The sequence below is a fragment of the Procambarus clarkii genome, chromosome 4 (genome assembly GCF_040958095.1).
Source record: "Procambarus clarkii isolate CNS0578487 chromosome 4, FALCON_Pclarkii_2.0, whole genome shotgun sequence".
Taxonomy (NCBI): domain Eukaryota; kingdom Metazoa; phylum Arthropoda; class Malacostraca; order Decapoda; family Cambaridae; genus Procambarus; species Procambarus clarkii.
In genome coordinates this window covers 9184890-9210043 of record NC_091153.1, presented here as the reverse complement: position 1 = coordinate 9210043, position 25154 = coordinate 9184890, and the positions used below count along the sequence as shown (strand labels likewise).

General features: G+C 40.1%; 1 protein-coding gene across 1 annotated transcript in view; it reads left to right on the top strand.

Moving 5' to 3' along the window:
• Positions 1 to 25154, top strand: part of LOC123751295 (hemicentin-2) — a 135881-nt gene that overhangs the window by 78203 nt on the left and 32524 nt on the right. Inside the window, exons 5-8 of the mRNA XM_045733404.2 lie at positions 4882 to 5010; positions 6111 to 6314; positions 11729 to 11886; positions 23391 to 23535. Of these exons, the coding sequence (XP_045589360.2) occupies positions 4882 to 5010; positions 6111 to 6314; positions 11729 to 11886; positions 23391 to 23535 (636 nt within the window). The remainder of the gene's footprint in view (positions 1 to 4881; positions 5011 to 6110; positions 6315 to 11728; positions 11887 to 23390; positions 23536 to 25154) is intronic.

Below are 25154 nucleotides of genomic sequence, written 5' to 3'. Positions count from 1 at the left end.
GTGCCTTTTTGCCCTACGCAGGAATTATTAAGAATTTATTACATATGACTGACAGTGGATTTCAGATTAGCCTTTCTAAACAAAATGTGTTCCACTAACTTCCTGATTTGGACGTGTTAATGCAAAGATGCATCACCCACGTATTAGACATACAATCAAAAGTGCCAGAGGAGCTAAAACGTCATATCTTAATCTAACCTAATCTGGAGCAAACTGTTGGAGATGGGTTCTGCCACAAGTAACATGATTTGTTCTGGGAATGACGGCCGCCATCGTCTCTCTCCCCGATGTCTGCAATCAGAATGAATTAAGGGTCTCCTTTTGGAAAAAAAGAAAACTACGTGAAAGAACTGTTAAGTAATGATAAGTTTAGAGAGACTCAAGTCTAGCTGCTTCATCATTACCTCTCATTCTTTTGTGTCCCCTGACATGTTGGGTTTAAAAGCTTCTTTATGCTACGTTCAATAGTTTACCTCTCCATGTTTATTTGCCCCCAGGTGGTTCCTTGTTCCTCCAGTCTATCTTTCAATGGTTGAAGAATCTCATGATTAGAAGTCGGGATTCATTCCAACAGGTGACAGAGGCTGGCTTATGTGATAACTGTTTCTGAATGTAGCTTGCTGATGTAACTGGAGACTGAAACAGTGTAACACAGCGGTTATAGAGAACCTGGCAATAGTGTGACACAGCTGTCATAGGGAACCTTGCAACAGTGTGACACAGCTGTCATAGGGAACCTGGCAACAGTGTGACACAGCTGTCATGTGAACCTGTTACAGCTGCGGCCAACTGCTGCCAACAGCCTGGCAAGGATATTCTCCGCGCTTCTCACGTCTCTCTCTCTTGACACCTGCCGCTGCCTTCTGTTCAGCTCGACTCAGAGTTTCCTCTTACAAGACAACTCAATTTCCAACTCAGCACTTCAAGACATTCCATTTCGGCGCATCACTCATACAAAAAAAGTTGCAGAAATGGTAAATATTAATTAGAATAATTAGTTCCTAAACAATACAGTGGTAATTAACGGGTAATTATGTATTTACGTCATAGCTAACCTAACTCTGGACTAACCATTCAAAACCTATATATATATATATATAAAACTTTTCCGTCTACCGGTTATACATATAATGAAAAAAGAAAGACAAAACTAGTCATTGAACGTAATTTGTATTAATTAATAAAATATTTTCGTGCATTTATTGGCTGTGAAAACGCAGGTCACCAAGTTAACTACTCAGCCAACTGTGTCGTCTAGTATCTCTGCTTGCCATGGACACACCTACCAACTGTGTCGTCTAGTATCTCTGCTTGTCATGGACACACCTACCAACTGTGTCGTCTAGTATCTCTGCTTGCCATGGACACACCTACAAACTGTGTCGTCTAGTATCTCTGCTTGCCATGGACACACCTACCAACTGTGTCGTCTAGTATCTCTGCTTGTCATGGACACACCTTCCAACTCTAGTCAACCACTCCTTATGGCGCTATGATTACTCTCACTAGCTCTCGGTGGTCGAATACCTCGTCTGGTACTCTATGATCCCTCACTAAACATGATACACACACCGTATCATGACTACGCTGCGAACTGTTATTGACACATGATATAACCACCACCATCTTATGCTCCCAGCGCTGTATGACACTACCATCTCCTTATTCTACCACCTCTTCCTACCACCATCATCACTTGACACCGCCCAATGCTCACTACAGTAACCACTTGCAGTATTAAGTGTTAAGCACATATCATTGTACATATATAGTTCTTTAAATTTTGTGGCAATTTCAGGCATCATATTGCCTCATCCTCTTTGTTCCTTCCTTACTGCTTCATTCGCATAGCTTCCCTCGATGCATCTCCCTCTTTATTGATCCCTCATTATTACTTCTTCTTCTTTGGTAATCTTCACTTAATTCTCCCTCTTCCCTGGTAACTCTGTATCCCTGCCTGAGTCTGCCAGTCAAGCCTCACAATAGCCCCTGGCAGCTCACTCAACAATTCTGTATGTGATTAACGCCAGCGGCAGGCACTAACTGCACCTGTATTACCCCCCTGTAATCCGCACAGGTGAACTTACCTTGCCTTTTTATCACAACTTGTGTTGTGACACTAAAGGTGACCGACCCTTCTCATACCATATGTTTTGCCTCCTGCTCAGACAACTTCCTCATGTTTTGTGCTATGGTATCTCACTGAGGCTCCCTGCTCAGGCATCCCACTGAGGTTTCCTGCTCAGGCATCCCACTGAGGTTTCCTGCTCAGGCATCCCACTGAGGTTTCCTGCTCAGGCATCCCACTGAGGTTTCCTGCTCAGGGATCCCACTGAGGCTCCTTGCTTAGGCATCCCAGTGAGCCTCCCTGCTCAGGCATCCCACTGAAGATTCCCTGCTCAGGCATCCCACTGAAGCTCCCTGCTCAGGCATCCTAGTGAGGTTCCCTGCACAAGCATTTCTCTGAGGCTCCCTGCTCAGGCATCCCAGTGAGGCTCCCTGCTCAAGCGTCTTCCTGGTGGTCCCTGTTCAGTCAACCTCTAAATGTTCACTACTCGAGCATCCTCCATGATGCGCTCTCAGGCATCTTCCTCCGCAGGAATAGCCAGCTAAAGGTCGCATTATATCGACGCCATTGTAATAATTTATTTCCCAATGAAGTCGAGAGGGGAAGAGAGAACTCTGCAGCTGTCTGCTTTTGAAGTTATATATTAAATATTAAACATAATCAGATGGTTGGGAATCTCAGAAGTAATGCTGGACCCGGATCGATCCGGCGGTGCGCGGGTCGATCCGGTGGCCACGTTCCCCTCCCCCCCCCACACACACATCCTCCCCATAACCCTTGACAACCCTTCCAGATGTTCTCCCACGTGAACTCCCTTCCTCCTCCCAGCACACACACACACACACACACACACACACACACACACACACACACACACACACACACACACACACACACACACACACACACACACTAGCTGGGAAGACGGGACACCACGAGCGTAGCTCTCATCCTGTAACTACACTTAGGTAATTACACACACACACACACACACACACACACACACACACACACACACACACACACACAATTAGGTAAGTACAATTAGGTAAGTACACACACACACACACACACACACACACACACACACACACACAATTAGGTAAGTACAATTAGGTAAGTACACACACACACACACACACACACACACATACACACACACACACACACATACACTTCCCATTTCACATCTCTCCCTGCTCGCACATGCCCTTCCACCACCATTGTAACCAAAATGTTTCGCCAAGCATCCCAGTCTCTGGGATCTAAACATACGTTTAGAAAATATGTATCTAAATTCACCATTATTTAAATTCATGTTAAAGTCTTCAGACTCGGGGTGTTGTACAACACATTCAGACTTTGTGAAAAATGGGCACCAGGAGCCCATCTTCAAGAGAGCACTGGGACAATCCTCGACCCCCCCCCCCCCCACCAGGAGCCCATCTTCAAGAGAGCACTGGGACAATCCTCGACCCCCCCCCCCCCCACCAGGAGCCCATCTTCAAGAGAGCACTGGGACAATCCTCGACCCCCCCCCCCCACCAGGAGCCCATCTTCAAGAGAGCACTGGGACAATCCTCGACCCCCCCCCCCCCACCAGGAGCCCATCTTCAAGAGAGCACTGGGACAATCCTCGACCCCCCCCCCCCCCCACCAGGAGCCCATCTTTAAGAGAGCACTGGGACAATCCTCGACCCCCCCCCCCACCCCCTATGTCACACCCGAATGTTATCACCATTAATTCTGCAAAGTTTACTGAATCAAGCTCAAATCGCCTATTGTCTATTGATCTATTAAAAAGACATTGAATGTCTATTAAAATAGACATTCTTATAGATACAAATTGAGAGTTCCTTGTCACTATTCACACGGAATAAAAATGGTGGTAATCCAGGATTCATGTATTATCTTCCCACCCCAGGAAGCATGCAGTTGGGAATTTTTACAAGACTTGAAATTCCCAGATATTTCTGTTGGGGTTGGCGACGTTGACTTCCTTATAGTAGAATAACAAGTTGTTTGTTTCAAACTGTTTATTTATCTTTATTAGAAAAGCCATTCAGGTCGTTAATGAGCTTGACTGAAGAGAGCAGTTGTTGAACGCGTTGTGTTATTTTATACTTTTTTGCATGGAAATGAGTTATTATTTTTTTTGCTCCCGTTTCCTTTGATGATTTCAAATTAACACAGGGTAAAAACCCATTAAAAAGCAATATATACAGTTAAATATTAGGAATTCAAACATAAATTATTCTTTGAAACTTACATTTTAATTAATACCACTCGCATCACCGTCAAGAATAACAAAAAAACTAGATAATACAATTATATATATATATCTATATATATATATATATATATATATATATATATATATATATATATATATATATATATATATATATATATATATATATATATATTTATGAGATACATACGACGTTTTTTTTCTGAAATCATATATCATGTAGTTTAACCCCCACAAGCAAAATTAGGAGAGTACAATCATGTTCGCTCTCTAAAATCTTGTCCCAGAGAAACAATCTCCAATTGAGCCATTGATTTGTTGTTATCGTGAGGTTATCTAGAGATGATTTCGGGGCTTAGCGTCCCTGCGGCCCAGTCCTCGACCAGGCCTCGTTTTCGTTACACATCTCCAGGAAGCAGCCCGTAGCAGCTGTCTAACTCCCAGGTACCTATTTGTGAACAGGTTGATTGAAGTATTGATATAACCCTTGAATGACTAGTCAGTAGTGAGATGCGTGAGCTGCGAAAGACTGAGGAGCTGAGAGCACTGTCTCCCCTGACAGAACGGCCGTCGTCAGTGACAGTAGTGGACGGACGAGGTCACACCCTGACTCCAGGACCAGGAGGACTCTACACAGCTGGACCCTTTAACCACACTAGCCCTCTCCTCCTCACCTGCAACGTTCTGGGAGGTCTGTACTCACGAGGGGTCACCCTCACACTCATGTCCTTCACCCTCATACTGCTGTTATTCATCCTCAAAATGAGGATGAATAACAACAAAGGGTTTAGTGTTCATAAAGGTATTTTTACACCAGTAATAAGTCAGCCCCAATTAATAATGTTATTCATTCTCACATTAATGTTGTTCAGCCTCACCAGAGAGCTCAATAAGAGCTCCGATAGATTGATTGATGACAATTAAGCCTTCTAGGAGGTGGCACGGGCATGAGTAGCCCGTAAGTGGTGGTCATCAGCATGTGACTGTGCTCTGGGACCCACCACCCCCTACAGGCAATCGGTGGTGAAGTGGTATTGGTCCTGTGTATACCAGATGGGGGAGCCCTGATAACACAGGTTCGAATCCTGGTAGAGTATTCGAGTTGTTTTAGTTGTATAAATATATATATATATATATATATATATATATATATATATATATATATATATATATATATATATATATATATATATATATATATATATATATATATATGTGTGTGTGTACTCACCTAGTTGTACTCACCTAGTTGTGTTTGCGGGGGTTGAGCTCTGGCTCTTTGGTCCCGCCTCTCAACCGTCAATCAACAGGTGTACAGCTGATTGACGGTTGAGAGGCGGGACCAAAGAGCCAGAGCTCAACCCCCGCAAACACAACTAGGTGAGTACAACTAGGCGAGTACACACACACATATATATATATATATATATATATATATATATATATATATATATATATATATATATATATATATATATATATATATATATATTTATACAACTAAAACAACTCGAATACTCTACTCTACGAGGACTGTGTGTGTGTGTGTGTGTGTGTGTGTGTGTGTGTGTGTGTGTGTGTGTGTGTGAGTATTTTAGTAAACAGGACAGAAACGGTTAAAATAATGATTTATTCCTGTGAATCCTCTCTATATATCATACTGTATATAGAGAGGATTCACACGAATCTTCTCTATATTCACTATGATATTCTTCACCAAAATAATAAATCCAAGATGATTAGTGCGTGAATACTGTTACATATTTTCAACCTGTCGTTCCTCTCCCAAAGGGTGGCCGGCGCCTACAGTGGAGTGGCTCAGGGGAGGCAGAAGGCTGGTCAGCTCCACTGATAATGGGGGCGACGGGTCGGTGGGCAGCCGACTGTTCATCAACTCTTTGAAAGCCGAGGACTATATGGCGGAGGTGCAGTGTGTGGTGACCAACAACAACCTCACGGCGCCTCTCCACACCAGAGTCAGGATAGACATGAATGGTGAGTGAGATGTCCACAGCAGTTTGGTTTCATGGTACGTTTGGTGGAGAAGTTTCGTTTCACTGTAATTTTGGAGGAGAAGTTTTGTTTCACAGTAATTTTGGAGGAGAAGTTTTGTTTCACAATAATTTTGGTGGAGAAGTTTGGTTTCACAGTAATTTTGGCGGAGAAGTTTTGTTTCATAGTAATTTTGGTGGAAAAGTTTTTTTTTCACAGTAATTTTGTAGGAGAAGTTTTGTTTCATAGTAATTTTGGTGGAAAAGTTTTTTTTTTCACAGTAATTTTGTAGAAGTTTTGCTTCACAGTAAATTTTGCTGGAGGAGCTTTTTTCACAGTTATTTTGGTGGAGAAGTTTTTTTTCACAGTAATTTTGCAGAAGTTTTGCTTCACAGTATGTGTGGATGTTTTCTACGAGTATCTACGTTATTTCAATAATCAACTTCTCATCTGTAATATTAATTAGACCGTAAATATTTGCAGCTTAAAATTTTCATTATAATATACATATTCCACGAAATAATTGAATATTGTTTACATATCTAATTCACTCTAGTTACCGAAGCCTCGATCACATACCACACATCGTCCTTAAGTCGTCCTTACACAAGGACCATGAGCACTCACCCTAGAGAAGGATCTCAGAGGCGCCTGACACACAATTGAGACTTAAGTTGACCAGACCACACACTAGAAGTTGAAGGGACGACGACGTTTCGGTCCGTCCGAAACGTTGAGGTAGTAAAATGTAAATTGAGACTTAAGCCTCCATATACATACTGGTACCCCAAGGAAGGTTTAAAGTCTCAGATGGGAACCAGCTCGGTTCCTTTTGGACAGCATCTATTATATGCTTTTTATGACGGTCTCAATGTTTGTCTCAAAACTATATATGAGAACGATAATATATTAGAACATATACAGCATCCCAAAGCATGACAACATATATCTTCTTTCTATCTGTACTTCCGTCTTTGTCTCTGTCATAACTCTTGCTGTCCCTCTCTGTCTAAAATTCTTGCTTTCACTCTGTCTCTGTCTAAAACTCTTGCTCTCCCTCTGTCTCTGTCTAAAACTCTTGCTCTCCCTCTGTCTCTGTCTCTCTGTATGTCTCTCTCTTTGTCTCTCTCTCGGCTAGTTTGTATTTTACGAACTCGAGAAGAAGGAGTAACTTTAGGAGTCGGGACGAATATTAATGGTAATTTATGTCGTCTGCAAAACAAGTTAAAATGGAACTGCATTTATTCCTTTGGATGTCTTGGGCCGACTTCAGCAATGATGTCTGGTAGGCGGAGCATCCCTGATGTTTGTTGAGGCGACCTCAGCTCTAGTGTTTGCTGAGGTGATCTCTGCTCTAATGTTTGTAGAGGCGACCTTAGCTGTAATGTTTGCTGATCGACCTCAGACCGGGTTTTTACCGCTCGTTAGCAAAACTTTCTTGCCGGTTATTTTGCTAGAAAGAAAAACTTTAGTAAACAAATTCGGGAATTTTATCACAAGTAATTTCCTGCGTAGCAGAGATTCGAAGATTGTTTCGGTTCATGAAAGATAATGAAGTTTTCAGGGACCTGGGGCCAGATTCACTAACCAGTTACGCAAGCACTTACGAACCTGTTCATCTTTTCTCAATCTTTAACGGCTTTATTTACAATTATTAAACAGTTAATGAGCTTCAAAGCACCAGGAGGCTGTTTATAACAATATCAACATATGATTGGGAGGTTTTCATGCTTGGAAATTGCTTAATAAACGTAACCAAAGCCGTCAAAGATTAAGGAAAGATGTACACGTTCGTAAGTACTTGTGTATCTGCTTCGTGAATCTGGTCCCTGGACTACAGAGTCAGCGTTGGTGGTGGTGGTACTGAAGGAATCACGTAACGGTGACTACCAGGACGTTAGGTCAAAATGTCCCACCTGTCAACCGACTTGTATATGGTTGCTTCCATATCTGTGGCAAATCTGGTGGCATTGTCGTGGTGGAAGTTTAAGTTGAAATAAGGGTATGTTAATGCTGTTATTGATGATAGTGTCGGACGGTTGGTGGTGGTGATACAGTAGAGTGGGAGTGGTATTTCTTGTGGAATGGTAGCTTCTGAATGGTATTGTTGTTAACAGGAGTATGGAAGCGTTTGGTGGTGGCATATGTTACTGCAGAATGCTTTAATTCTTCTTCCCAAATTGGATGGCGCCCATATTAAATATCTCTATTTCTTGATGAAGTTGTTCTTGTTATTTTTTCAATTTCTTTGATTTAGGTTTAGTGTTCATAAAACTATTTTTTAACCAGTAATAGGCGAGTCCAAATTACTGCCTCCCCAACATCACCACACAAATAACACGAATAACAGCCTCAATAATTAGGCAGTGACTTTAATTACAAAATCCCCACCTAAGCTACGACAATAAAACTGTTTTTGATGCAGCTTTTACTGTTGGTGTAACTAGCGCGGGTACTGTTATGTTCTGTTATGTGAATGTGTGTTGATCTGTTTAGCACGTTTGTTTTTGGTCAAATTTATGAAAACAGTTTTTAATGCCCTTTTTACCATGGTTTGGAATGCAGATGAATATTCACTTGATCTTTTGCTGACGATACTTTTGCGCTGATATTTTGATGGTGATGCTGTTTATTGTGAGAGTGAAAGAAGAAACGATTGCGGTTGCTATTTCAGTAGTTGTCGCAGTGGATGTATAGTGATGGTAATTGTTGTGGTAACGATTTTGGGAGGGGTTACTGGTTACAAGAAAGGTGTGTGTATGAATTAGTTGTAACTCTATTTTACCAGTGTTAAATAAATACTGGGTCGTGGTATGGTGATAATGACGGTGGTGGTGATATTATTTCGTAAAGTCAGCATAGTCTGTACTAATATGATGAAGTTACTAGTGTTACGATTACGGTAAGGTAGATGATTGATGATATACAAATGCTTATTTAAGAACATAAGTAATATAAATAAAGGTAACTGCAGAATGTCTATTGGGACATACAAGGCAGCTCCTATTTATAACCACCCAATCTCACTCATATTCATGTCCAACCCACGTTTGAAACAATCGAGGGACCCCCACCTCCACTAATTATAAGCTCCTTATTTCGCATAAGGAACTATACATGGTGGGATCCCATAAGGAAGGGTGACAGTGAGCAGTGACTGTAGTTAGATAGCAGAACCAATGAAACGATTTCTGGAGTTAGCAAGTGGACACGAGGTAACAGTTTCTTCACTTATCAGGGTGAACAAAAACACTTGTCATAGAAGTGAATACTGAACAATAATTATTTATCTACTTGTCGAGGTTGATTAATATAAATAATACATAACACTTTCACCTCACACTTGGAAGTTTCCAGTATGAAATTTATCAATGTTCTTCCACGAAAATAACATCTGTAAATCACTTGGAGGTGCTAGCAGGCTGTGAAAGAAGGTACGGTAACTTTAAACATTGAACTGCGTTACATTTAATGTTTCTTCGCAGTTCTACACTCCGGTGATTTCTCAGATGACTGAGGTAGTTCCCCTTCTTGTCAATACCGAACATCCCATAACACTATCTTTTCTTGACAGGTCTTAGACCACAACCATGAAACAACTTCACAACACACCGTTATTAGCACAGGCGGTATCTCTCCCTCTAAACGTATTGATGAAACGTTTCATCCCACCATTCTACACAAAAGGGGCTGAATGTGTGGCACGAGGGATAGTAGTGACGTTACAAATAACTTCACGTTGCTTACCAAGCATCAGAGATGACTTGGTAATGATCGATAACGTTTCAAACTTCATCTATAACTCTGTTCTCCAAAAATCACTGTCAGAGTGGAAGAAAATTTTGTCACCATAAAGAGCATTCAATTCCCAATTACATTTAAATCCCTATCACTGGTTAATAGCAAGTCTACCCATGCCATTTATCTTGAGACTGGCAATATTAAAACAATATAGTTCTGGCCTGAACTACAGATCGAATGTTAGCCAATTTTTAATCTGTTCAATCGTTCCTCTTGCTTCTTCTCACACCTGACCCATTGACACATGGTTATTTCAGTCTCCCTCCTTCCTGTTCACTGAGCAACAGTTTCTCCTGTTCACACGACAATCCTTCCTGTTCACACAGCAACACTCCCCCCTGTTCACACAGCAACACTCCCTCCTGTTACCACAGCAACACCCCCTCCTGTTACCACAGCAACACCCCCTCCTGTTACCACAGCAACACCCCCTCCTGTTACCACAGCAACACCCCCTCCTGTTACCACAGCAACACTCCTTCCTGTTCACACAGCAACACTCCTTCCTGTTCACACAGCAACACTCCCTCCTGTTCACACAGCAACATCCTCTAATGTGCACACAGCAACACTCCCGTAATACTCCCACCATTTCACTTGAGAAGCAAGGAAGCTCTCCATGTGAGGCCTGTGTTATAACTAATGCAGTTTAGTCTAATTCATTACCTCAGCAGAAGGACATGTGGCCATGCAGCCCCCTTGTGGCTTTGCAGTGTTTCTTCTTCTTAAATTTTATTTCTTAAATTGAGAACATAAGAATAATGGTAACTGCAGAGGGCCTATTGGCTCATACGAGGCAGCGCCTATTTATAACCACCAAATCCCATTTACTGAGTCTTATGCTTGCAAATTTTTCATAATTGACCTACTGCTGATAATAAATGAATATGAGCTGTACATGTGTACTTAGGTTTGGTTACTTATTTATTTGTGTACTAATTTATACAACTAAAATGTCAAAATTGGCATTACGAATTATTAAATGATTTATTATAAAATATATTAAAAAGAATTGCTTGGCTGCATTTGAAACGTTCTTGAGATTAAGTTGAGTTTTTTGTACATTTTGTGGAAGAGGATTTCCAGCTTGAAGATTTGATAGTGTTGAGAATAGTAATGCTGGAACACTCATAGTATTGCGGGTGCAAGCGATGAGTCAGAATAACGTGGCTAAAGTGTGTTGACCAGACCACACACTAGAAGGTGAAGGGACGACGACGTTTCGGTGCGTCCTGGACCATTCTCAAGTCGATTGTCTTGTGTATTGCGAGTGTTGAGAATGTGAATGAGAATGCTTGAGAAAGGGTCCCAGATGTTTTTTTTTCAGTTCAAAACTCGTGAAAATCTTCCTCCACCAGAAAACGTACATATAATAGACTTAACTTAGAAGATAAATATAATCTTCCACAAGTCTTCAATTCCATCGCTTACCAAATTTCTTCCCATTAGCCTAAAAGTTCCTTCTCTGGGGAAGAAATTCAAACTTTTACCTAAGTTTAACAATTCTGATAACCTCGGTTAAAATTTATTTTTATCTGATATTTAAAACAAATATCAATATTTGGTGTATTTAAATGAATTTATGTTGCTAATCGAGTTTTATATTTGGTGAGCAGTGGAACCAACGAGTGTGGTCATCACAGGTGTGGAGGGAGGCTTGGAGGCCGGAGCCCGTCAAGAGGTCAAATGCGTCTCTACGGGGTCAAGGCCTCCAGCTAATCTTACTTGGGACCTTGAAGGAGAACCTGATTGGTCACCACTACAGGTCACAGAGGTTAGTCAATGCTGACATTTGGGAGAGTGATTGTATGTTCATTTATGGTTTATATGTGAACATTTGTATACTAATATAACTTCAATCTACACACACACAAACACACACACACACACACACACACACACACACACACACACACACACACACACACACACACACACACACACACACATGCAGTGTCAGAGTTTTTAACAGATGGAATGTACTAGGCATTGATGTGGTGGAAACTGACTCCATACACAGTTTTAAATGTAGATATCATAGAGCCCAGTAGGCTCAGGAATCTGTACACTAGTTGACTGACAGTTGAGAGGCAAGACCAAAGAGCCAGAGATCAACCCCCGCAAACACAAATAGGTGAGTACAAATAAATGACTACACACACACACACAGACAAACACACAAACACACACACGCACACTTACACACGCACTCACGCTACCACACTGGCATGAAGGAGAGATAGTTGGGAATATAACAACACGTACAATTCTCAGGGGAAACTGACACAATATGTTAAAGAATTGAGGTCCCGAGAGGGAGCCCCAGGGCACTCCACTTGCAACTATTTCCCACTTAGATTTCATCTATGTTTATGTAAGACTTGTAGTGTCTTTTTTCACACTCAGTAACGCACCCAACAAGCGTTCCACCAGAGCTCTTTACCGACGGAATGGGCCGAAGGTTTGCCACATTCATTTAGACTCCAAGTACTCGCCTGTACATATATTATCCAGTGCGCATGATCCGACAGTCACTTAAAGGCCTCACACGAGAATTAATCACAAACAACTAGAGCTAACAGCTTTAATGGATAACCCATGTTACTCCTCTCTACTCCTCAGTCACACACAAACCACGCAGGCTCCTTCTACTCGCAAATTACCAGTACGTCTCAGTTCACTGGAGGCTTACTGTAGAGAGGTGGCCCCGGGTGAGTCTGCTGGAGGCTACGAGTGTGATCATCACTGGTGTGGAAGGCGGGTTGGAGGCCGAAGAACGTAAAGAGGTCAAATGCGTCTCCAAGGGGTCGACGCATTGTCCTGGAAGGTGTCCGGACAATAACGTTGCTTCTCTGCACGAGGTGGTGATACGTTCCAGGGCCAGGTGTCTGGAAGACCATCCAGTACTTAGTCACTGGCGTCTCCAGATACCGACGATTCCCCACTGAACAAGGCCTCATTTGTTGATAACGCGCCATCGAATTACTTCTGCGGTTTGACTTTTCTCTTAGAAACATACAGTTGAGAGAGCTTTTATCTACTCACGTATGCTCTGATGGATAGATATGATGGCTCACTCGTACCTTAGTAATTTCTCTACGTCAATTGCGGGCTCGTAACTTGACGAATGGTAGTTCAGGACGCTATGATATTTAGGCCCGGGAGGCAACACGTGCTTACAGAATACCGCCCACAGTCGACATGAGGCCCGTGGCTCAGAGGAGCCACCTCGTAGCTTCTACACAGTTTAACGGTTACTTCTTTGTCAACCAATCACAGCCCAGGAGATTTGGCCTGTGTTCTTACTGGTTGCCTCAACTTATTTACCCTTTCATTTTACATACATGATACTAGTAGGCCATACATAAATGTTGCTAGTAGGTTATAGATACATATTGCTAGTTGCTAGTGTTGCTAGTGGGCTAGACACGGATACACATTTATGAAGGTAATAATAAATGGCAGAAAAGAGGAAAATACACTGACATGAAAAACGTTAAATGAATGTTAGTTGAATACTGAATGCCGCGCACTCCACCGTGTGCTGGCTACACTACCGCAAAAAAATTATTCATTTACGGACGAGGGAATACGGAATGACGCTTTTAATCCAGCCATAAACACTTTATCTGATGAAAGCCTAATTTGATTAGTAAATCACATGCGACTATCAGCTTTAGTTTATACAAGACAATCTCCCTTTTTAAAATAAGAGAATACACATTGAAAGCAGCATTTTTGTGCTCCTGAGGTTGACTTATAATTTGTGTATTGGTTAAGTGTTTTGGCAAATTCAGAAATCTTTCCTAATTTGCTGAAATTTTCAGTATTTGGAAATCTACTGTATTTACAAATTTGCTGAAAACTGTATTTTAAAGGGACAATTTCTGGTAATTTCCGAATAATTACAAAATAATAATAATGAACATTTTTCGTTGCTGGGGACAGGAAGCCTTTACTTAGGTTTATCAAGGTCCTATTGCGTCAACTACTGACCTTTTCCAGGCTGTATCCTACAACAGTTACGTATTCCCTTATTCCAAAACCTATTTACTGTTTTGTGAACAGACACATCAAGTGAAAAGAAACGTGGCCAATTTTTTCTCCCCCTCCTGGGACCATGAGTTGTGAGTCGAGGACGAAGACCACTGTACTACAGAACCGTAATATATCGTCTAGTCATTTTATATATTAAACTATGACTTACTCAGAACATTCTTTAATTACCAAAAGGGTGATGGTTAGCTAGTGAAAACTAAACCATCAAGTCACTTCATGAATGCTATAACATTACTACATATATATGCACCCAGGATCAAATGTTTATAAAAAACGTGTACCGTCGCCTCCTTCCTCTTCTCAAGGTTATGATAATTTTTTTGTTCTACCACAGACGAGGCCACACACTTCTAATACTAACCAATATATATATATATATATATATATATATATATATATATATATATATATATATATATATATATATATGTCGTACCTAATAGCCAGAACGCACTTCTCAGCCTACTATTCAAGGCCCGATTTGCCTAATAAGCCAAGTTTTCATGAATTAATGTTTTTTCGTCTACCTAACCTACCTAACCTAACCTAACCTAGCTTTTTTTGGCTACCTAACCTAACCTTACCTATAAATATAGGTTAGGTAGGGTTTGTTAGGTTCGGTCATATATCTACGTTAATTTTAACTCCAATAAAAAAAATTGACCTCATACATAGAGAAAAGGGTTGCTTTATCATTTCATAAGAAAAAAATTATAGTAAATATATTAATTCAGGAAAACTTGGCTTATTAGGCAAATCGGGCCTTGAATAGTAGGCTGAGAAGTGAGTTCTGGCTACTAGGTACGACATATATATATATATATATATATATATATATATATATATATATATATATATATATACATTTTCTTCTGTCCTCCATGGACAGGGTTAGAGATCTGCTAAACATATAGTTCAGTGATTTATTGAACAATTAACCACAAAAGGTAATTGCAGTACTTATAATATGCTAATGTAACCTACATTCAGAAATACATATATACACAGATTTGTCTGCCCTAATTAAACAGTGTTCGATGTGTCATTTGACAAAATATTATTAAGCTTCCACATATCCTATATACACATACATACATACACACATTCATACATATATATACACATACACATATGTTTATGTCTCTCCTGGCAGGGTAAGGTAGCTGCTATATAAACTAGTGTGTTATTAAGCACCTAACATGATTAGGGTGATTAGGGTGCTTTTACAAGCTTTTTAGTTACATCACAACATGAGCTATGCAAGACGGTGATGATTTTCTAAATGAGTGCCGATAGTCATTCTAATTGTAACAGGATTCTGAGATTCCTTGACTCCCCTAACCTCCTATTTTTTCTCGTGTGTTTCTTATTGACAGTAAAAAAAATCCTGTTCATGAAACACAGACAATTAGTAAAATTCCAAGAATTGCAGATAAGTATATTATATAAAAGTCGATCTAAAAGAGCAGAAAACAACTATTATATATATATGAAAACGAAAGTTACTGGATGCATTTGGAAACCTAAATAATAATTTTAACTTAATGTGCAAAAAAAATACAAGCAGGACCACAAAAATATAACGTGAAATGCAGGTTCACCAGATCTGCCGCGGACGCGGAAATATGAGCAATTTACTCGCAGGAAAGAAAATATCATCTGGACGTCAGAGATATTGGCACAACATTGGAAAAACTAGATAAACAGCAGATTGGCGACGAGTTTAGGTATTCGGCTGGCTTTACTGCTAAACAGACCACTGTTTTGCAACATTCACAGTCAAAATACAAAAAATAACATTCTGGTATGTTACAAATCCACAAGGGCCGTGATGAGGATTCGAACCTGCGCCCGGGAGCATCCCAGACACTGCCTTAATTAATCCTCGTCACGGCCGTTGTGGATTTGTTCATTTGATGCATCACGTTAGTGTGATCTCTGTGTGTAATTCTGGTATGTTGTGGACTCATTAGCAATCCCTGGACCCATTCTCAAGTCCTGGACCATCATCAGGTCTTGGACGAGTATCGAGTCGTGTACCATTAACGCGTCGATAATAATCATACGGGTTGATAAAATCCAGGACGGACAGAACTGTCGTCTCTTTCTTTATTTTCAAATATGTTGTTGGAGGCCTTATTTACATCCAGGTTATTGTAACTTACTCTCTACGGGTCATTGATGATCAGGCTATTGATGATCTTACAAATTTATGGCCTGGTTAATGATACTTTGATTATTAATGATCTTGTCAATGATGATCTGGGTATTGATGATATGGATAGCGATAGTTTGGACATTGATGATCTGATCATAACGACCTGATCATGTATAATCTGGACATTCATTATCGGGACATTAGGAATCTGGACATTTTACCTATAGGACAATGAAAACCTTGTTATTGATGATGTGGTCATTGATGATACGGGCATTTTGTATTCAGGAAAATACAGTGAAAACCTGATCATTGACGATCTGTACATTTATGATGAGGACATCAATGATCTGAAGATGTTATATATATTCAGGACAGTTATAACCTGACCATTGATTATCTGACATTGATGACCTGAACAATGATAACTATGGCTATTCTCCCATTTAGATAGCAGCAATTTCCCAGATATCCTTACATGAGAGAATTTTATCTTATCTCGAAAGTAAAAAAAAAAAAAAAAAAAAACAGCTCCACTCAATACGAGATGCAGACCGGAAAACAGAGTTATCAGAGGGGAAAAAACAAGCAATTACGACTATATAGCCCTGGGAAAGGGGTCAGGATAAAGATTTGCGATGGGACGGAGGGAAGGAATAGTGCCCAACTACTTGGACGGTCAGGGATTAAACGTGAAGCTCTACCGTCGCTCTGCCGTCCAACCCAAGTTGTTGGGAGAGTGAAATGACATCTGTAAACCTCCTGAACTCTCGCAGGGGCCAGCACAAGCATACAAAAATTACATGGAATGTAAAGAATCTTGACATAATGGAATTAGGAAAACATGGGGGCGGAAAAGACGGGGGCGTCGGGCGAGTCTCACCTCTCGGAGCTCCTTCCACCGCCTGCAAAAAGTTAAGACACGGAGAGCAGGAGTGAGGTTGTATATTAAATAAGACCTGACAGTAACGAGGGAAAAAACAAGGCTAGAATGGGGAGGCAAGGAAGCCTTTCTTGTAACGAATAAACTGCATGTAGGTATTTGGTATTTGAAGGCAGGAGGACAGCACTGTGAAGACAGTCCAGCAGCAGCACTGTGAAGACAGTCCAGCAGCAGCACTGTGAAGACAGTCCAGCACCACTGAGAACACAGTCCAGCACCACTGAGAACACAGTCCATGCCAGCGTCAGAACAAGTTACAGATCAACATCAAATATGAAATAATCAGGGGCACCCTCGTTATTGGAGAATACAATCCTCTGATCGAAGACCGGATGAATCTATTATTGCAAGGAGAAGAATTCTTTCGTTTAGTGCAAAACTTGGTTTATTATCAGAAGAATTACTGATTTAACCAGTGAAAATATCATTTTATATTTTCTCGTGCTAAGAAAAGATTGTATCTGATCGAGGCATCGGAAAAGAACATCTGGTCCTGACAGCAGAAGATGATATACGGTCCAGGCAACATAGAGTATCTAATCCTAACATTTCGTTGATAATGTGAGAGTATTACTTACACCAATCATAAAACTAAAAGTTTTATGTTCGTAAAACCATGTTTTAGGTCTTTAGTTTAGTTTTGGTATTATATATACGCTAATGCACTATATCCTCGGCAATGGCCATTTCCTAATGCAAGTTTAAGATATCCCATCAAAAATAAGATATTACTACTTTGCCTGTAATCTTTGGAGTAGGACAGGGCGAAAATAGAAATATTATTTTACTTCCATTTTTCATACTTACTGGTATAGGAGTATAAGATTTTTGACTCCTGTGAAGTCAAAAAGTTTTTTTGGGGGGTTTCCTTTCCCAAGGTTCATGTTAGTATTTACCCTCCGTGTTTTTTCCGCTAAAGCACAAAAATATATGTCAATATTATGTAGCTCAATGAGCTACATAATATTAATAGCTATATAAACCAAAATGTGTAGCAACTTTTCTGAATATTTATACTGAGAGTTTACATTAGTACTGAATCATTTTCCGAAGTGTATTTCAAGGTCAATTTCACCTTATTTTGCCAACACATTATCCACTGATTTTCCACTTGAATGACTATTTTTTCATTTCTATTACTCTGTACTCTAAATATTTACATAAAGCATTTATTGCTTTCATTCACTGAGTTCTCCATTCCAGCTCCTGAGAAATACAGTACTTCTTATATTGTTTATTTTTCACGAAACTCCGAGTGTCTAAAATCGGAAAATCTTTTGTAAGATTAAAATATTCTTACAGTAAACTTTGTGATTGTTCAGCCAAACACAGCACCCTATTACCGCACAACGTCTCCTCTTCCTGCCTGACCAAGAGTTTTTCTGATGATGAGACATATGAGTAATCCTCTTTCCTGGACATCAAAAGCTTTTAAGCTGGATTTTACCTATCTAAAATCGTCCTTCATCCCTTGTGTTCGTTATTATAGTTATCCAGTTTTCAACCCAAAATTTTGCTTTTCTTCCTCTGCTGCACTATTTCTATATATTGAATTTGATATAACTTTGCTTGTCCTTCCAGTTTAGCAACACAGTATGTTAAATACGTTTAACATTGAGGTATGTTAAATACGTTTAACATTGAGGTATGTTAAATACGTTTAACATACCCATAATACTTTCCTAGTTCACTAAACTTTCACATGACACTAGCAACACACTCAGTTATACTCTGGAGCGATGTAAAACAATTTGGTTCATACGAGGAAACCCGTTCAATTTAAGAAAATTACCTGTATAATTACCTGTGTGGTTGCTTGAGAATTTGTAAATGTTATTTAATACGTGTTAAAGGATATTGGCTCTGAGAGCAATAGAAACATGTGTCGAAGGCGGTCAATTGGTTATGCTTTAATTTTATTTATTTGCTATTAAGTTTGACTCTTTTCGCAAAAATAATTAAAGCAAATATGATTTCACAAACTTCTTTATTGATAAACGCTGCAAAAATGTCTTTCCCACAATTAGCTTTTAAAATTAAATCAAATTGATTGAATAATTATTCGTAATTCAAATAGAACCATCGAACTGAATAAGTGAAATACATAATACAGTATTGAATTGAATAAAACAGTCCAGCAGCAGTAAAATAAACTAGTTGAATACAATCGAATTCAACACGATGTGAAAAAGAGAATATTTATACCTATGGAGTCGAAAACGCATGAGGATATATCAAATTAAATGGAATGTGCAGATGCGTCAAAAACATTCATTATAAACTGCGTCACGATCTGTACTACCACGCTGTACTGTTGTTTACACTCGCCCAGAGAACAGGATCAGAAATCTTCTCATGTTTATAGGCTTAGAGATCTCTGTACCTCAGCATCTCTGAACAATCAGCTGAAATGTTTATCTCTTAAATTCGAGTCTCTACTCATTTTATTACCAGGTTGTCTCACGACAACCTTTATGAGAGGGGGTGAGTGAGAGGGAAGGTGGTGAGGGAGAGGGAAGGTGGTGAGGGAGAGGGAAGGTGGTGAGGGAGAGGGGAAGTAGTGAGGGAGAGGGAAGGTGGTGAGGGAGAGGGAAGGTGGTGAGGGAGAGGGGAAGTAGTGAGGGAGAGGGGAAGTAGTGAGGGAGAGGGAAGGTGGTGAAGGAGAGGTTTTCAGTGCGTTCTAGTTAGATAGGGATGAACACTGAAGCTTCCAATTACTCTTTGGGTGAATAGAGGCAAACCGTGAGGCTTCCAATTACTTCTATGTGAATATGAGCGAACAAAAGTTTCCCAACTATTTCTGAGTGAATAAAGACGACAATGAGGTACAAAATTATTAGTTGGAGAATATCTGTAAACAGTGAAGGAACGGCGCTCAGCAATCTCGAAGTGTGTCAGCAACTTCAATTATAAACTCTGCAATCTGAAAGAAGCTGATCAAAACTCTAAATATCTTATAAACCAACTTGACCCATTAGTTGGTCGAGATCTGAACGTAACCAAAGAAGAGTGTTGAGCATGTTTATTCATACACATGTGCCAAAATGTAGAGAATCTCTAAAAACTTATAACCTCTTATAATGGCAAAGCAAGCATTAAATTTCCATAAAAATCTGCATAGCCTTAGTGGCATTACAGCTATCACAGACTCATAGAATAACTGATGTGACTAACGAGCGAACAGTTTACAACAAAACATTCAGTCTTTCTGTGTTTAAAGGACGTTTACCTATGAAATCCCCGGCTTGGCGCCTTCTCTTGATGATTACTTATCTATAAAATCTGAATCTCAGTGAAGGGCAAGGTGGCCGCTCAGAAGTCTGACAAACAGGATTCGTTTTTTTTTTAAATGCACGAAATGTGTATTTCCAATGAAATTCTTGCTTAGATCTCAGCACAATAAAATCAGCAGACATTTTCATGATTTAATTTAATTTTCATATACAAGAGTTTTTATATTCATTTAAAGGCAATGACAAGTATAGCGTTTCGGGCAGGTTCTTAATCCTAATATTCCCGGAATACGACCCGCCAAATCGTTTAACAGCCAGGTACCCATTCCCTGTTTGATGAACAGAGGCTACAGTTAAGGATTAGCGCCTAGTCAATCCAAACGATTAGTGGTTCGTTATTCAATGATATCGATTTTCAATATGTCATGATACCAAGAACAATATGTCATGATACCAAGAACAATATGTCATGATACCAAGTACATTATGTCATAATACCAAGTACAATATGTCATGATACCAAGTACAACCTGACAATGAAGACGTTGTCCAAGGACCTGATTATGTACAGGGTATCTACAGAAATGGCTAAGGAGCAGTTCTAAGGGCCTTGGCAATCTTCTCTAAAAGTCTGTTGGAATTCAACAGATCATTTTTTTATATCTAGTTGAATACAAAGTGCTGACAATAATACAAGGAAACACAAAATTTAGCGTAAGCTTCATTCTAGATAAATCTAAGCATTCACATTATTTCAATTCATTGATACTCTGAGCCAAATTTATTACAGCGTTTGTGTTTGCTTAAGTAGACAGCTGGTGACAGCAAACAGGCAAAGATACGACACTCATTAATGCATAATTATGAACAGAGTGCTTTTTAATTTGATTAACAATCGCAATGAAACTTGCTGATAAAGTTTACTTCGATTGACTGCGGTAATTGGCGAACACTCCCGTGCTTTTACTCCAGCAAATGGATGGATTATTTTATTCATGCGCTTACCTTGAGAGTTTTGTTAAATTTTGCCTATAAACCCACACAATTCACGTATCAGATTCATGATTAATAGTTAGGTATTTGTTTTAAAGTTTTTGACACAACGTCTTGGCATAATAGAGGGCGAAAATTATATACATTTTTTTCGAGTTCTCCCATTTTTGTTTGAGGAATATTGTTATTCAGATTATATTCTCACGAGAACACTTGTGAGCATATGAGGGAGGGGGGGGGGGGGGGGAAGGGCCAAGGAGAGGGAAGGTGGTGAAGGAGAGGGAAAATAATGAAAATAATCATTGTACATGAGGTGACCAGCGGTGATCAGGGACTGAAGATGAATGCAGTGATGAAGTGAGAATGTAGTGAAGTGTTTTACAGTGACTAGGATGGTTGTGTGTGTTGGGAAGATGGTTACACTGACGGGAACTGCGTTAAGGTAAAACTATTGAAGTTGATGAGTGTTGTGGGTAGTTAAGATGATAACGGTGATGATGGTTGTGTGTACTTAGCATAGTTACAGTATAGAAGATAGTGTGCATTTATATAACGGCGTTCTCTATCACCTGAACAACGTGGGTACCTTCTCCCATGATGTCTCTATCACTATCACCATCCATCACCCTCCATCACTATGTTCTCCCCAAAGCAATAATTCCCCATCCCCCATTCCTTCCTCGTCACCATTATCACAGACCCAATCCCAATGTCCTTCCCATCACCACTCTCTCTCCATTCCAGCCCTCATCCTCTCAACTCCACCACCATCCCCGTCACATTATGTTCTCTCTACAATCCCCCTCCCCATCCTAAAACTCATTCTATCCCCCATAACCATCACACCCCATACTCTTGCCCCCACCATCCATCAATCTGTCATGCAAGAGTGTCACGCTGTTACTGTGGACGGTAATGTCACACTAGTGTCACTCTAGGCCCTGTGGTTAGTAATGTAATTCAGGAACGAGATTGTTCTGTTGAGAGAGAATGTTATTTGGTCATGACGCCCTGTTCTGGGAAATGGTAACATGACTTTTGTTGTGTATTCTCAGCTAAGTATCAAAGAGCAATATTCCTGCAAACGCAAAACGTAACGGTCCCTATGATTCCCTTGTTACAACTTGTAATAAATTTGTTACATCTTCTTATAACGTTTTTAATGCGTATTTGAACGTTGTTACAAATTGCTATATTGGATGTTACATTTGTCTGGTGTTAAAACTAGTTCGAATGTTGTTGCAACGTCTTAGTTTCGTCCTGTATTATATCCATCTTATAACCCATTTATCTGCTACCATTACCATAGTGCGAGTCATACCTTTCAGATGCAAACAAGTTACCTTGCAACCAGAAACCCTTTAACATTCATGTGTCTGAAATACACACACACATAAAATCCTCCTCCTGTTCTAGTCAGTCAAAACTGATATTCGCAACGAATGACCACCCAAGACCTTTCAGGAAATCATGCTCACCTGGTCGTCACTAGGCTGCTGGTTCAATTTCCTCGTGTTGCTTCATTATTTGTAAAGTGTTACAAACACATCATTGGGATTTTTCAGTTTGTAAGGACAAGAGCAGAGTTGAGAGGTGGATGGAATATTGGAGCAACGTTCGCAAGGGGGCAAACCGGTGGGGAGTTGATTTTTATGTTCGGGTTGCATTCATTTTGATGCTTTCAATGTTAGTACCTTTCACAATGGTGCTTCCACTATGGTACCATCCACACTTGTACCATCCACACTGGTACCATCCACACTGGTACCATCTACACTGGTACCATCTACACAAGGACATTCCACCACTGGTCACTCTCCCACCACTGGTCACACACTCTCTCACCACTGGCGGGAGAGTGCATCCCTAACCGCCGCATCTTGCCTACACAGACGGTGACAAGAACAGGCTCGTCAGAGAGCCGTGTAGTGTGGAACGCCCAGCCTGAGGACAACGAGAAGGGCCTCTCATGCACAGCCACCAACCCTCGCAATCCTCACTACTACCTCACTAACTACACCAGACTCGTCGTCTACCGTAAGTACAATTATCATTAACTTCTAACTACAATAAGTTCACAATAATCCCTAACTTGTAACTACAATAAGTTCACAATAATCACTAACTTGTAACTACAATACGTTCTCCAGGGGGCCAGATTCACGAAACAGTTACGCAAGTACTTACGAACGTGTACATCTTTCCTCAATCTTTGACGGCTTTGGTTACATTTATTAAACAGTTTACAAGCAAGAAAACTTGCCAATCAACTGTTGTTATTGTTATAAACAGCCTCCTGATATTTCGGAGCTCATTAACTGTTTAATAATTGTAAACAAAGCCGCTAAAGATTGAGAAAAGATGAACAGGTTCATATTTGCTTGCGTATCTGCTTCGTGAATCTGGCTAAGGGTCGTACGAACCGTAATATCAGCCCATACTAGCCCCATACAGAAAAATAGATTTGAAAAAAACTCAGAGATATGCCAAAAAACAAATAAAAACTATTGTTTTTCTAAAAGCAGTACAAATAGTATGTAGATCACTGCGAAATAAAGCACAAGCACCCCTCTTTGCCTGTTATTTGTGTGTGGCTCCTACACCCTACAACAAATGTAAACAAAATAATAATAATTTATCAAGAAAATATTACATTTTAGCATTGCTAATAAGAGTATAATTAAGAGAAAAAATATATGTATTTTAGTTGATATGCCTTGAGTTCAAGAGTATTTATAAATATGTGTTTGCGTCACTGATTGCGTCAGGGCTCTCCACCAAGCCCCGTAGGGCCTTATCTCAGCGAAACTGTACCAACATAACACATCATTATATCGTCCTCTGCTTTCACGAATTTATTCAGGGAAACCCTATTTAAAGAGGTACTAACGTGGCGCAGTGACGCCCGAGCAGGCGATGTGTTCTCTCCTCATGTGATCTGTGGCCAATGAGGGTATAAATACCTTTTCATACCACGGCTAATCAGACCCCAGAGACCTCGAGGAGTCAGAGTCGCAACCTAACATCTGCCAAATTACTCTCCAGTGCACCGCATCTTTAATCAACTGCGATGTCCTGCGCCCTCAACCGGGATATATATAAAAATCTCATAAGTTGTATTTTTAAAAGTCTATACTGTGAAGTGACGAGAACAGTGCAGTATAAAGATGACCAGCCACTGTCCACAAACCGTGTTTGAGGAGAGTTGAATGTCACTGATGTAAGTGACTTAAGCTGTGAGATAACTGAAGCCAGAAAGGAGTCGTGGACTCATGTCTCACACCTGAAATTCACAGAGGAAACTAAAGGAAGTAACTCATGTGAGAGGTTTCCTAAGGGTTCCTGTCTAAATTGATATTAAAATGTGAAATTAGAAATGACAAGATCTAGCGAACTTAGACAAGCTTTTAACCCAGTTAGTTAAAATGTTTTGGATTTGGCTCATTCTATTAGAATTTCGGTATACTGAAGTGTGAAAACACTCGACAAATGCAAAATCGTATTCCAGTTTGTTTGATGTCTTGGACCAACAAAAGGAGAAATGCATTGTTCTCCGTAACTCGAGATACTACACTGTCCCCTAAAGCGGTTCAGGTATAAACCTAAATGTCAAACTTAATCCAGTAATGAATGCAACAGTTTCGGGTTTGAGAATG